At 35.8% G+C, this 15292-nt stretch overlaps 1 protein-coding gene across 2 annotated transcripts in view; it reads left to right on the top strand.

Annotated features, from left to right (window-relative positions):
* Nucleotides 1–15292, top strand: part of SMYD3 (SET and MYND domain containing 3) — a 397913-nt gene that overhangs the window by 333463 nt on the left and 49158 nt on the right. For both annotated transcript variants that reach the window (XM_005146023.4, XM_031046269.2), the window contains exons 9-10: nucleotides 12106–12193; nucleotides 14896–15070. In XM_005146023.4, coding sequence (XP_005146080.2) covers nucleotides 12106–12193; nucleotides 14896–15070 — 263 coding nt within the window. The remainder of the gene's footprint in view (nucleotides 1–12105; nucleotides 12194–14895; nucleotides 15071–15292) is intronic.

Here is a 15292-nt window from a genome sequence, read left to right as displayed (position 1 = left end):
TTGTTTCATATCTCCTTCTATAAAATAGATGTGGGGCTTTGGCCGAATTCATATGAAGCACCATAGATTGAGAAAAAGAAAATAAGGCTCTTCAGTGCCTTCATCAATTCCAGTCCTTAATGAATATCCTCTGAGGTCTATTGAAGCAAGAATTAGCTCACCTGAATAGCAAGGAAATAAATAATTTTTGAGACTGTAAAACTACAGACTGAATGCTTTGGATTCAAAAATCATTATTATGGCACATCAATCTCTTGCCATGAATTTCATTAATATTACAATGGTGCAATAACTAAAGCTGTAGTTATAAGTTTTGCATTTGTGAGCTTTATTTTTAGACATGAATAGGAATCTTTTGTTGTGTAAAAGGCAGAAGGCTTGAAAAGACTGAATTTACTCCAGACATATGAGTTACAGCACAGCACCGTGTGATTTGTTGACCCATTGCAGGATATCCTGTTATTTTCCACAAGGTTGCTCAGTAAATTGTATGAAAGCTGTCAATTACGCTGCAAACAGTGATTTGAATTGGAGAGTGTGATAAAACAGTATATCACAAGTCTTCCCAGGATTTAGCTGACCACAATCATTAAGAAAAATATGTTGCTGCATCATATTGCTTTAGAACTCATAAGGTATGAACCTTTGTCTTAGTGCTGACAGGTTCTGGATATAAATGAAAGTTTCTTCACTTCCTTTGATAATATCTAGACAACTGGATTTTTACTTTCAAAATATTTCTAGTGTACAACTTTATATGAAATTTACATCATTCCCATGTGCAGAAGTCATCTTTCAAAGCTTTGAAAGCTTTTGATGTTACTGCCTAATAATACAGTAGTTTGAATTAATGGGTGTTTAGTTGAGGAGAGAAAGAGACCGTGAAGTTCAGTTCCTAGTACCTTATATTTGGTTAATGAAAGTGGGGATCCATGCAAAGTGAGCTTCTTCTATCCTAAACCTTTACCCTCCAAAGAAATTTAAAAAGGAGGGGATAAGAGAGTATGCTTTTCAAGATGTGACACTCATCCGTCTGACTGAGAAAAATATTTTAGGAGAACAGTATCTCTGTTTTTAAGTGATGAGTCTTTTTAAGTGAGTAGTGGAGGGTACTTGTCAGGAGACAGAGAAATATATCAGTAGTACCATGAACTGTTTTGAAAAATTTGAAATACAGTATAGATAATGTATCACATGTAGGTCCCATAAGCAGTTGCTTGCATGTGAGTCAAGATATCAGACTTTAAGTACATGTTTTGTGATCTGTGCTACTGGTCCTTGCTTTGAATCACCTTGGCTGGTCACGACTGGTTGCTGAGGCACATAAAAACTTGTAACAGTGGCAGTCAACAGAAGCCAGCTGCATGACAGTCATTCAAACAGAGAATTAAGGCCTGAGAAATATTCAGACATCTTATAATAGTTTCCATGACATTATGACATTTTAGAGAATGTCTTTTTCATTCTCTGGGATGTGGCCATTTTCCTATTTTTTTGTGACAATGACTAAAATGTCCATATTACTGAATCAGAGTAATAGAGTACTAGAAAGGTACTGGAACCAGTTTGTTTTGTTTGTTTCAATTGCCTTATGAATTGTTTCTAGCTGCTTCCCTTAAAGACTGGAAGAACCTCTACTGGTTTAAATTGCTGCTAATTAGAGGATAGACAACAAAAATTCTCCAAAGTAGAAGGTCTTGAAATGACTGGAACTCTATACAACATCTTTTAAAGATTAAACTAGTATTCATCTAGGAGATGATCAAATTTGTTGGCAATATTCTAGAGGAGGAAAATCGAGATATTTTGCTCTCTTAAGAGCTGCAGTTGTACAAAATTAATTCATCCTTTTTTTCATTTATTACTTTAAAATTCCTACAGACTTGTAAGTGTAGATTTGAGCATTGACACTGAATATTCAATCAACATGCTAGTGAGTTAGGGCAGTCCATTTTTACCAGCAGTTTATGAATTGCCACTTTCACTTTTGAGATCTGTCAAATATTTTAAGGTATAGACTAGGTTGATCAGCTGTGTATGATCTTAACCATGTTATATGTGCTTTTCTAAATTCCCTGTATTTTATACATGTTCATTCAGAAAACATATGCTGCAGTAAATATGTTATTTTTAAATTGCAGTATGCATTAAAAAATGTAATTTCTATAGGTACCATTTTATCATGAGGTATATCATGCATTAAGATAATAAATTGATATTAGTGTTCAAACTAAATGTGTAATTTCATGTCAATATATCTTAAGTTAGAAGCAATAATTCAGTGGGCACAAATTCTTTAAATCACTGAAACATAAACTGGACTTTGACACACAAATAGCTACACCTCTACTTAGTGAAGTCTTTATCCATTTGCATAAATATTGTTTAAATGTGCATGCATTTAAACTTAAGTACATAGTGAAGTGATGAATGTGGATTGGATTATGCATTGTGAATATCTAAATATCCTTGATTTTGGGCCTACATATCTCTTTTGAGCCACTAAATGTCCTCAGTGGCATTCTGTGTCTCCACAGGTTGCAGAATTCAGGAATAAAATAGATTTGCCTTATAGCTGTCAGTTTGTTTGATAAGGTAGACCAAGAGATTGCTTTAGCAAATGTGTAATGTCTAAAACAGTCTGAAATACCAGCCTCACGGTTAATAGGGATTAGGCTGAACAGTATCCTTCCTCAGGTAACTGAATTACCCACAGGGTGTTTTTGGACTGGTGCTGGAAAGTACTGTGGAATTACAAATCTGCTGAGAACTTCCAGGTGGTCTGGCATAAGGCCCTATTTCTCTGATGCTAAGTTTTAAGTACTTTCCTTTGCTTTTCCTGTTTTCCTCTCATCCTCTGGCTTTTTTTTGTGTTGATAAATAATGATATTTATTGGTCTTACAATGGTCCAATCAATTTTTATTTCAGCTTGTAACCTATGTAGTTTAGATGGGAATTTTGCAGTCAGGTCTAAACTCCTGAAATTAGGAGATTTATAAGGGCAGTACTGTCACAGACACAAAACTCAGTCCTGTTGCTCATGGAATAAACCGCAACTTCCATTGTCTTCAGTGGGAATACACATGGGGATCATGGGTTTACAAAATGCTGATCATCACCAGGGGCCCGAGCTGTGTTTTACAAGTATCCTGTAAAACAGTATGGAGAAAAAGCAATGAAAGGAGCTAGGACAGACCTTGCGTAATTATGACTCCTTTTCACCAAAGGTAATAATAATATTTAGGGGAACTAGTTTAGGAATCAATATGGCAGACATTTTGGTCAGGAACCTGATTGACCAACGCTTAACTGAAATGACTTCATGGTGTGTTAAATATGTGTGCCTTTCATCTGAAGAGTCTCCAGGTCCAGGCAAAATTGCATGGTGAAGTTTGGCTGCTTAGCCCTGTATATTGTTTATATTTTGACAGATCTTTTTAGCTACTATCTTGCTTTTCTTGCTAAGTAGCCTTGCATCCTTGTATGCTGCTTTTGGAGAAAAGAAATACTGTATGTAATGTTATTTGCTTGTTTTTTTTGTCGAAAAAAGTGCAAGTAAAACAGAAAAGCTTTAATAATAGCACTTGATCTGTGAGCATTATTGGTCTTTAAAAAGTACATTGGGCTGTGATGTTCAAGACTAATGAAAGCTTTGAGATTTTTTGGTGTCTTACTACAGAAATTCATATAGATACATTCTAAATATATATGCATGCTAAAGATTGTTCTGACAACACATTTAAACATTAAATCACCATAATCATCAGTGGTATATATAATGCTTACCAAATAGTTTCAGAGTGTGTTCATAATAACACTGTTTCTACAGTACCCAGCATTTTCATGAATGAATTGGAAGTAATTGCAAAATCATTGCCAGTAAAATTTGTGGATGACAAAGACTCAGAGAAAAATAAACATTTATGAGGATAGGTAAATAATGCAGAGTAACTGCAATTGCTTGATAATTTAGACCTATTGAAATAAAATGCACCATTACTGTAAGGGTAGAACACATCTTCCACATCTGAAAATGGGATCTGCAGCTTTGATTTGTTTCACAAAAAATCATAGACAGCTACAGTGTAAATGTCGGCATCTGAGCTAGTTACTCCAGACTTCCTTTATGGATAAAATGGAGAAAAACGGACACACTTCGGCTGTTATTCATCTGACGTATTTTAGAAGCTTGGTTTAGGAAAATACAAATTATGCCCTAAGAATGCTTCTTTTTTTCTGTCAAATAGAAGGGTAGTCCAAATGTCTACATTTGGTTAGATGAAACTGAGCATGGCTGTCTGAACAGAAATGGAAAACATCTGGCAAAGAAGGCTAATGTGACCCTTGAATCTATAAGCAGGGGAGTCAGTAGGAAGTGGGATGTCAGTTTGCTTCACTGTAAAATATTTATGAGTTTGCCTCTTTAACATACAATGTACAGATGCAGTGGTCTTTGAAAAGACTATTTAAAAATGTGTGTACCTAAAAAAACAATCAGAGAAATTGATACCTGAAGTGGAATTGAAGTGGATAAGAGTGGAGTATGAGTCTGACAGAAATGGAATTGCTGATTTTGGTGTGCAGAATTATGAGCCTAACAGATACTGGACTTGAACTGGATAGGCTGAGAACTTTGGTCTGTTTGCTCCCCTGTTATCTTATAATTTTAGACTTAATTATATCTAAGATGTTGGGGATAAACATATTTTAGTCCCATATAATTTTGTTAAACTGACTTCTTAAAATGAACTTGCTGATCTTAAATTTATTTTTATTAAAAGGATCTAATTTTAATAAATTTCCCACAGTTGTTTTTGATGCCTCTTTTTAAAATTTCCAAGTTAATATTGTAATGTAACTAAGTTGGGTAATGCTAAGGGAAGATTATTCATACTACCATGTTAAGGTGCTTGGGTTTTTTGCACTAATTGTATGCGGGGTGTGCAGAAAACTTAATCTTGATTTGAATGCCTAAGCAGAGCATTTAAACATGAAAGGTGTAAACAACTTAATTCTTCCAATACGTATACAATTTAAAATATGACTAGCCTCTGTAGTGCTTTTGCACTTCCAGACACCAGAGTCAGCAATCCATGAAGACCTTATATCAATTATGTGAGGTAATTCAGCCTGCCTAATGCTGAGCAATGTACTGCACAGCTGCAATGTGGTGTTCAACTGCAGTGTGTCTTATTTTACTTCCAGAATTATAAAAAAATAAAGTAAATAAGTTCACCCACTCCTAATAACCTCACAGGGAACATGACATTGTTTTTATTCACAGAGTAGTTTTGGAATTGCCATGTGTCTCATCCACCCTATTCAGAGCCATAGGAGAGAAAAACACAAGGCCTTCTGTGACAGCTCAGCTGCTGGTGAGGACAACCTTATGTGGGTTGGAAAGGATAATTGAACTGGCATTTATAGAGCTGGCATTGTTTTTCATGGGGCAGAGAAGGGGAGTTTTTGAAACTTCAGAAGTTACGTGTAAATCTTGAATCATGACAGAGCTCTTCACTGATCATTTCACATACTTGTAATTCGTAACAAAATACACTCATGAGAATGAAATCCACAGCTGAATCTGCAGGCTTCTGTAAACCACGATTCTCATAATAAGAGATGGTGGGTCTTTTGATTCTGATTTTAAACTTCATCCGCTATACAAATATGTATACAAATACATCCAGTATACAAAAATACATCACAATAATCTGTGCTTCCCAGTGAGTATATGTTTTTCTTCAAGATAGGCAGTCCTCTACTACAAACTGCTGTCCCATCACAAAGCTGTGACTTCAAAGTTGAGCACAAACTATCTATAGAAATGAGGAAGACTGAAAATATTTTATAAGAGGTGACCTCAGATATTTCAGGACACTGCTCAAGTGTGCTTTCTCTTGCTGTGCCTGTAGCTGCATGCACCTGTGATTGCCCGGCAGGCCCTCATACCCTGTTTGTTCTGAAGCACTTGGGTCACAAGTTTAGTTTAGCCACAATATATAACCACTTCCATATCACATTTCCTCAATTTTTTTCTTAATCTTACTGAAAGTGGAGCTTCAGAAGGTATGCAATATGTTCTACTCATTTAATGCTTTTCTTTTCCTGCAAAGTATAAAACAATGAGTTACTGAGTTTACTAGAAACATGCATTCAGTAGTTGCTGAAATTTTAAATAGAATCCGAAATAAAATATTATGCTTTCAGTGCATAATGTGTCACAAATCTGTTTTAAATGGTCATGCCCTAATTTAAATGTCTGAGCTCTTCTGACACCTTCAAACAAAACCTAAGAAAACCTCTTTTGATCTGAACCCGTCAAGTTGGTAGAATTGTTCTGTCAGATGCACATCTGTTGTTGCCACTTAAATTAAACAAATTAAGCAGATCTTAAGCCATGGTCAGCAATGTATGTGAAATGTTCAACTATTTGAGATGTCTGCAGCTTTTAAAGTATTAAAATATTACAGTCCAGAAAACTTCCTTTGTAAAGGTATTTTTAAAGCTTCCACAAAAAGAGAACATGAACAGAATTATATGCTGCTGTCTTACAGGATTATCATTATATAGTCATATATTTTGTGTTCAGAAGGAACTAAAATGATTCTTTAGCATGGTTTTTCTGTCTTGCAAAAATACCATGCCCAATAATATTTCATATTAAACCCCTAATTTCTGTTTGAACTATGATTTATAGGCTTTTACCATTGTAAAACTGACAGTAGCTCATGCTTACATTACACTTTTGTATTCTATTTATGTATTTAGAAGAGAAGCTAATAAATGCTGGAAAATGTTCCCTTGTTTTTTACTCTTATCAATACTCCCTACAAGGCTTTGCTCCTTTATGTCTATGTGGGACTGACTGGATACCGTAACACTGGTAATAGGCACATAATGAAGTTTCTTTTTTATTTTCTTGTAGGAGGAAGGCTGGAAAGGAGAAAAAGGGATGTAGGAGTTTCTTATTGTTCAGGATTTCCTGACCCAATTTCTCTCTTCTGTGGAAGGAGGTGGGGAGTGCTGTGAACAGCTCTCCTCCTTGGCAAATACTTGGCTTGTTTTTCTACCTCCATGTGTGAGAAGGAGAAAGATTAACTTTATAGAGAGGACAGAAAATCCATGTCCTATTTCTATTCTGTCACCTAAGTATGAAAGGAGGACTAGCCCTTAATCAACCTACTCAATATTCAGGAGGTTTTCGGAGGTGCAGTGTATTACAGATGAGCAATGGGTGGGGCTGTGGTAGTGCATTTGGGCAGAGGAGGCAATGACACTGACTGGTTGGCATGTGCTTGTTCTGATAAGGGAGTTATCTTCTTTCAGAGAACATGCTGTCCATGTAAGAATGTTTTAACATTTAGGATTTTAAATGTTGGGATAGCAAAGAACAGTGAATGCTAACATTGCATATAAAATCAGTGGCACTTGAAATGAGTAGGTAGGGATCACTTTTAGGAAGTATAAGAAACAGAATATTAACCAGGGAAATAGAAGTGGTGTAGAGCAAGAGGAAAGAAAGAGAAATGTGTATCTCTACTTTGACGATTTTACTCCTTTCTAAGGAGAGTTCAGTTAAGGACAAGATATGTTCAGGGCACTAGAATAGCAGAAGAGATAGGCAGATAATTAACTCCTACAAACAGTATAGGACCAAAGGCATAGGAGAAAATTGAATAGGTGAACATTTTCAAACACTTATTTCTGTGAGGGCTGATGTCTGTAATTGTTTCAGGAAATGATGCTTTTATAATAAACCTTCCTTTCACTTAAAGCCCAAACCACAAAATATTTTACATTTGATCACTGCGCAGACAGATTATAATCTTCATCAGATACCCTCTCTTTTTCTCATTTCTCTTTTTTGTTATAGCTTTGTTATAGGTGTCTATAACTTCATTTTTACAAGAGTCATTTATGGAACCTATACTGTAGAAAATTATGTAATATTTAAAGCAAATATTGACATTTAGTGATGTGTTGTGTACCTCAGACTATTTTTATGAGCATTTACGGGATACATTGGGCAGAGCTGATCATGTCTGTTTCCAGGCTTCTGAAACATAGATTGCAATGAGTATCTGAAAATTTAGGAGTTTGGAGAATGAATCATTGGATGTAAAAGCTTGAGGTATTCTGAAAGAAGGAAACTAATTTTGTTCTGATCTACAAGCTATAGAAATTATGATGTTCAAGCAAATATTTTTAAAAATTAATCTTTTTCTTGAATAATTTTACAGCAAAATTACTGTCAAATTTTGGGGAGGAAAGATGGTTCTTTATGGCAGGAAAAATTTGCTTTACAGAATATTTTGCATTTGCCCATTTTGAAGAGCCAATTAGATCTCAAGGGTAGAATTTTGTCTAGCTGAAATATGGAGGTGAGCCTTCATGTTTTACATATCCTAAGTAAATTCAAGAAGATGGGGGAGTCCACACTGCCCTTAGTTTGAGAGGTGTCGGGTGTTTAGCTTATAGCTTGTTTTACTGAAGAGCCAAATATAACTGGAAATTGTTCCATCTAAAGGATTAGAAGCAAAGGTCTAAGCAATCAGGCATAGGTGGTTCATGGAGAATTACAAAAAGTTTCCGTATTAAGATGACAAATCCGCAGGTATTTTTAATCAAGAAAACTGTAGCAGCATTTGCCATGGTATTGGAAGAATGGAGAGTTGGGATTGAAATGTTGCTGTTGCATCTTAAATCACATTTTGATGAATAAGGTTCCCCTGCACATGCTTGGAATAAGAGGAAATCAGGTGTTGGAACCATCTTCTGTCTGAAATAATCGCTCAAAATAAGTCACAGGATGCATTTTGTTTATCCTTGTACTCTATATTGTGGGTTCAGCTATCACATCCAGTAATGCTTCTGCCTCCAATGGATTTTACCTGTGTTATTAAAAGTATTGCAAGGTTGTGTTCTTGCTATGAAAAAGTGTGTGTTGCAGCTGTCTTTTCTGCTTTCCCCATGAGCCTTCGACACTTCTACTGTCAGTTTTCTCCAGCACGCCTCTATGTGTGAAAGCTGAACTGTAAAACATGCCAGTTTCAGCCATCACAAGGTTGTCATACGTTTTTGTGACTAGATTATATAGTCTAATTATTTTTTACACCAAGACAGAAATGTTTTGTTGTTCTAAACAGGCTTTATATTGTCAATGTTAGAAATAAGGAAAATAATTAGGCATGAGTTACTATTCCTTATTTTTAAAAAGCCTCTTCCTTTTCTTCAGCTAGGGTTTTCCTTTTCTACAGATGAAAGGAAGACTGTTTTCCTTTATTTTTGGCAGCTCTGCACACCTGGAGGTTTGACTGGGAACATGTTCTGAAAAGAGCTGCTTTGAATGGAGGTTTCTCTGTGGAAAGCTAGATCTCTCATAGCTGTTACTGCTATGCTATTAGATTGAATTAAATGGTTTGGCACAAGTATTAATCACTTCAATTATTTCCATAATTCCAACTCTAAGGCATCTTTGTATTCTTAGCTGACTTAGTTATATCACATGGCCATGACTTTCAAGGCATTGTCCAAGAGAGAGGAACAATTTTTGTGGAAAAAGCTTATTAGGCTGGAAGGCAGAAGTGTTGTCTGTGACAAGCCCTCCTGGTTGGCTGCCTGTTTGGAAGCAGCCTTCATGCCTTGAACTAGAATGGTTAGAAAGGAACAGGATTTCTTTGGTGTATGAAAATCTGATGAACAGTAGAAGTCTAAAAGGCCCAGCTAGCCAGGTCTTTGCTTGTTCTTATGTCAGCCAATCCCCCAAATGCCTCGCCTTGAGAACACAGAAAACATCTCCAAAACCTGTGACTAAATCCTTCCCAGAGCTGGGCATCCTGCCCAGCTCCATCCATCCTAAAGTATCTTATTAAAGGGATAAAGACCATGAATCCAGAGAGGGCTGGGAGGTTATTGGTCCAACAGACACACCACATTCTCTACCTGGGTATGAATCCAGTGTTGACTTAACCTTATGCACTAGTGTAAAGGTTAGAGGAGACCCCAACCTTGCACTTTGTGTTCTTAATGAAATGCTAGAAAACAACGGAAAACAACTGAAAAAATGGCACAAGAAAAATTAATCCCATGCCAATGAACACTTTAACCTGATTCATCCATCAGTCCCACTGTGCTCAGAGTGAGCCCTAATGATGCATTGACCTAAATCATTGGTCTGTAACTTGGTGTATAGTTGTGGGGTTTTTTTTCCTTTCATTTATAAATCTGTCCTAGTTCCCATGTTTCTGAGGTTTTACTTGTAAGGCTTATAATGTATTACAGAAAAACTGAGCATTATACTTGGGCCAGTGGCAAAAGATAGCTTAAAAGAATTTTTCTTTTTCAGTAGCTCATTAAACCTGAAGTTTTACAGACATTGTTATTAGTGTCTTACAGGTCAGACTTATTTTTTAGATCAATCAGTGAGTAGTGCTTGATCTACAAAGTTGTTTTAGAGACAGATTTTTACAGGTCAGCAGTTGAGTTCAGAAATTGATGTAGTCCCCTAAAACCTGGTAGTGGTTACATTGAAGCTAGGATTCATTGTAAGTTTATTACAAAGCTGTAAGAGGGCTGGGTATGTACATTAACTGTGCTGACAAAATTTCTACAGTATGAGCTTGTTTGCCCTAACATTTACCTCATGCCTTCTGGTGGCAAATTCAGCTATGTACAAAATTATTTCCACGTAATCTTTTTGATCAGAGGACTGATTGTAGGGGAAGAACATGAGAAAAATGCAGTGGGGTCAGGCTGCTCCCCTTGTAAGGCCCTCGTAGAATGGTGGGGCTGCTGAGAGCAATCTTGATTTAGTCTTTATTTAATCATTCCAGGAATACACAGAGGTCTGCTTTCATGGAGCAGATGGAAAGACAGAACTGCAAATTAAATGTGAAAGTGAGTGCTCATTCTCACTGTAAATATTTTCTGTTCTGAATTTATGGTAAACAAGGAGGAGTAGAATAAGAAAACTGTGCAGTTCTAGATAGATACAGATTACAGGCTTTTTAATGGAGGTACTTCTGTGATGCCCAGTGAGCATCTATTAATTATGAAGTGCTTGGTTAGATTTTCACACACCTTCTGTTCATCTCCAGGCTTCCACCCCTGCTGAAGGCTAATTTTTTAGAACTCTGTTTAAAATATTCCTGCAAGAATTTGCATTTACAAAACTCTTTTGTGAGTTGCAGGGCCTTTTATAAGGAGAGATAATGAACTGCACTGTTCAATGCAGGCCAGATCCACAGGTCAGATTTTTAAAGATATTTAAGGTCTTAAAGTGATGAAAAATTAATATCTAAGATGCTTTTGGAAAACCCTCAAGATACTTAACCAAGTCTACAGATGCTTCAAGAAATTTGTTCCAAGTGGTTGACTAAGGTATAGTTAGTCACTGCTAGAGAATAGAAAAGGGAAACTTCCTCTTACAGTTGTAGCTATTAATAATTTTTGCCTTTTTTATGGCAAAGCAATGGGAAAATATAGCTGTTTATAGAATCTGATGGACTGGGAAAGAAATAGCAATAAGTTATAAAAAAAAGCTGAAATTCAGCTGCTTTTTTTTTTTGAGTAGTATACTTCTCCTGTAAGCTCACGCTTATAACTGTAATGGATGAAGGCAGCCCCACACTGTTTGTAAAGTCTCTATACTCAGCACATGGTTAATCACAATAATTTGCTAAACCCTTTCTATGGTGTTGCTGAGGATTTGTGAGGTATCAGCTAGTAGGTCTTTGAGAAAATTTGATCTGCTAAGTGTATTTTGATGGCAAAAATCACATGCTATTACTTTTTTCTGGTTCATTGTAATTCTTGTTGCAAACCTAATATCTGGTTAGTATATTCAATGTTTCCAAGTTTGTATTAATTTCTCTTGATATCATCTTGTTTACTTACAAACACTGGGTAAGTATGAATATGAGGTGAAATTTTTTTAGGGATTTTTGGATTTTGTGTGTGTGTGTGTATTTGCAAAAAAACCCAGTGATACAATCCCAACAAGTAGCTTTTGTCAGTCAACCCTTTTACCCTGTTTTTTATCATTACTGCGTATTCTCAGTTAACTGTTTATATCATCAAATGCTTCTGTTTCGATTAATCAGGATGCTGAGAAATTGGCTGGTGAAGAACATGCATGGAAAGAAGTCAAAGATGCTGTAAATGAAGTGAGATATCCAAAATCAAAAGAAGGTATCCTTTCAGTGACTGGCTACAATTTGCCATTCAGTTCTGAAAACAATCTGGAGAGTCCCTTAGTATGCAGTTCATCTCTTGAAATTTATTTCCTAAAGGTTTATATTTTTATGTTGTTTTAAAATCTATTTTTAATTCATTTAAGGTTTCAGATGCATAATATTTATAATTGTATTAATAATAATAGAGTTTCTGATTACTAGGACTGGAATTGCTTTATGGCAGGAATAGTAGGTATCTAGGATGAGCAGGAATATTTTGGCTCAGATTTAGATTTCTGCCATCACAGCCATCACTTTATATAAATCCACTTTATATAAATATATATATTTCTGAATGAAATAAAGCTTAATCTGAAATGTTGTTAAATTCTTTGTCCCATTACTCCCATTGTGAACATTTCCAGGTTCTCATTCTTTGCACAGCAATGAAAATAACAAGAATATAATCACAGGTTCACTGCAACTATTACAGCATCATTATAATAATTAATAATAATAATATAATAATTTATAATTAAGCAAATTGAATGAGATGATCTTGCACTAATAAACAGAACTGGAGCCTAATGGCCATCATGTAGATATTAAATCCAATTAAAAAAATTAGTGAACAGCAACAGCTAAAAAAAAAGGTGAACAGAAGAGAGGTGAAGGTTTTTACTACAAGACTAAGAGTATATTGATCCCTCTCTCATATTAGCCTATTCATTGAAATTTCACTGACTGTGAATTTGGCCTATTGTAGCATGATTACTTACCATTTTCAGAAACATGGGCTTTCTCTGGAGCTGGAGAGAATTAAATCTTCCAGTACTCCCTTTCAGCAGCATAAAAACCAAGTTTGCGTGGTGATATTCCAGGCTGGATAAGTAGTCACAATTTTTATTGTAAGAAAAATAAAACAATAAAAAATAACAATTATAAGAAAAAGTACAACAACTGAGTTTTTTTTCTTTTCAATACAGAGAAATTTGTTTGTTAGCAAAGGGGAAACAGTCGTCTCATCTAACTTTACATATAGTTTCTATTATGCCTTAAGTTCCTCTGTAGTCACTGGATTGAGACAGACAGTACTGAAATAGATCTTCAGGTATTCAGCTATACTTAAGAGCCCATGTTTTAACCTGAGAGTTAAAGTATAGATATGCAACATGCAGTTGCAATCATCGTTATATCAAAAGTATATAGTGAGAATACTGGTGCTATGTAATGTTCTTATGTTTAATTACAGGAGAAATTGCACCTACTGAATTTTGCTAGTGTCTTTAATCCAATAGCATGTTTTAATCCTAAATCTGCAGTTGAACTTGAAACTATATGTGTGAATGAACTGTCTTGGATCCAAATTCCAGTTTAAGCATACAAATTGATATGCTAAAACCGAATGCAAGGGTATTTCTCTGCATCTCAGGCCACACAACAGCAGCATAGCTGGTTGAGGGCTGCTCCTCTAGATACAGGACAGACAGCTTCTCTTTTGTCCTGTTGCAGCTGATAGTGGGTTTTCTAGTTTTCAACTTAGATACCTGAAAGTTTGATCCCAATAGGTTCTGCAATATAGCCCAACAGCCATTAAAATGCGAGTGAACAAAGCAGTTTAATGAGAAGTAAAAGCAGACAGACTAATACAGTGCATCAGCTAAAATGGTAATCTTTCAAGAATGTTAGTGCTTTGTACTTTCTACAAAAAGTGTATGAAGTTGAAATAATATCCCTCATTCTTCTGTTTGTCTGTCCTTAATCAGTTGTAAAGAATACCTGGATGTTTGCCAGAGATATAAAGGTTAAGGTGCAATTTTCTAATAACACATTCCTTCCCTTATATGGTTCTTTCAATCCAAGGGCATGAGAGCAATTCACAAATAATTAGTTTAGCCTTGTAACAGCCATGCTATAAATCCTGGCCCAGCCACACAGTGGTCACATTCTTAAATTTAAGTATGTATATATTCCCATGTTCAGGAAGGACTAATTACTTCATCAGAGGGTTATCATTGTATCATTGATGGATTGGGGGTGAATAGTATTTTCAGTAATGTTGTGAAGATAACTACTGAACTTCCCTGGGCTGATTGTATAGAAAAGATTGTGATCAAACAATGTTACTACTTCTCTTACTATTATGTTGGAGGGGTGGGGGGATGGGGTGTTTATTTGGTTTGTTCTTACTGATTGGTGTGTATGGTATCTTTTTGATGTTTAGAGTGCTTGCATTCTGGGACTCCATAAAGTCTCAGATATCATTGCTTGTTTAAAATCTGGGAGTATTGGTATTCAGCTCAGGTATGGTCAGAGAGAAGAATCTGGTCTGCAGGGAAGTCAAAGCAGTGTAGAATGTAATGAAAATGAGTGATTTGTGATAAGGAATAAGCCTCAGCTTACTTTTCGTCTCTTAGGAGTACACAAAGTCTTCTTGTCGGACTGGAAGTAAAAATTTGTTTACGGTCAAGATCCTTAATCTTGAACTACAGTCGTACTTCAGAACTGCAATTATTTTCTTTCTCATGCATGAAACATGCAGCTCTATGTGGAAAAAAAACCCACAAAACCAAACAGAAACCCAGTCCTTTTTACAACTGTTTCAAAGACAAAGAAAATTTATCTTAATGCCCTGTAGCTCTTACTCCTTGCTAACAACATTTAGGACTTGTATTTTTGTTTGATTAAAGATATTTCTTTAACTATGGCTAATTACAGAGTGGGAACAGGTTCTGGCAAGATTCCAGAAGCTCTTGAGCAGTAATACAGGTTGTCTTCCAGACACAAATATCTATCAGCTGAAAATGCTTGATTGTGCCATGGATGCTTGTATTAACCTTGAGTCCTGGGAAGAAGCTTTGTCTTACGGCAGCAGGACTCTGGGACCATACAGGTAAGAAATGTAATGGGTTTCCAAAGACGGGGCAGAGGAGGGTCTCTCATTAAAAGCAAAGATTGTGTTTTGTCTAGATGCTTCTTACTGGTTTTATTTCTTGCTGTACAACTTGTCTTGCTTTCCAGATTAATGAATGAGGCAGAACTCCCATTCTGCTTCTGCAGTCAGGCTGAGAGCAGTAAAATGATAATAGAAACTATAATAATAACTGGCTATTAG

The sequence above is a fragment of the Melopsittacus undulatus genome, chromosome 3 (assembly GCF_012275295.1).
Source record: "Melopsittacus undulatus isolate bMelUnd1 chromosome 3, bMelUnd1.mat.Z, whole genome shotgun sequence".
Lineage (NCBI taxonomy): Eukaryota > Metazoa > Chordata > Aves > Psittaciformes > Psittaculidae > Melopsittacus > Melopsittacus undulatus.
The sequence above is the reverse complement of the archived record's forward strand: the minus strand, read 5'-3'. Positions and strand labels throughout refer to the sequence as shown.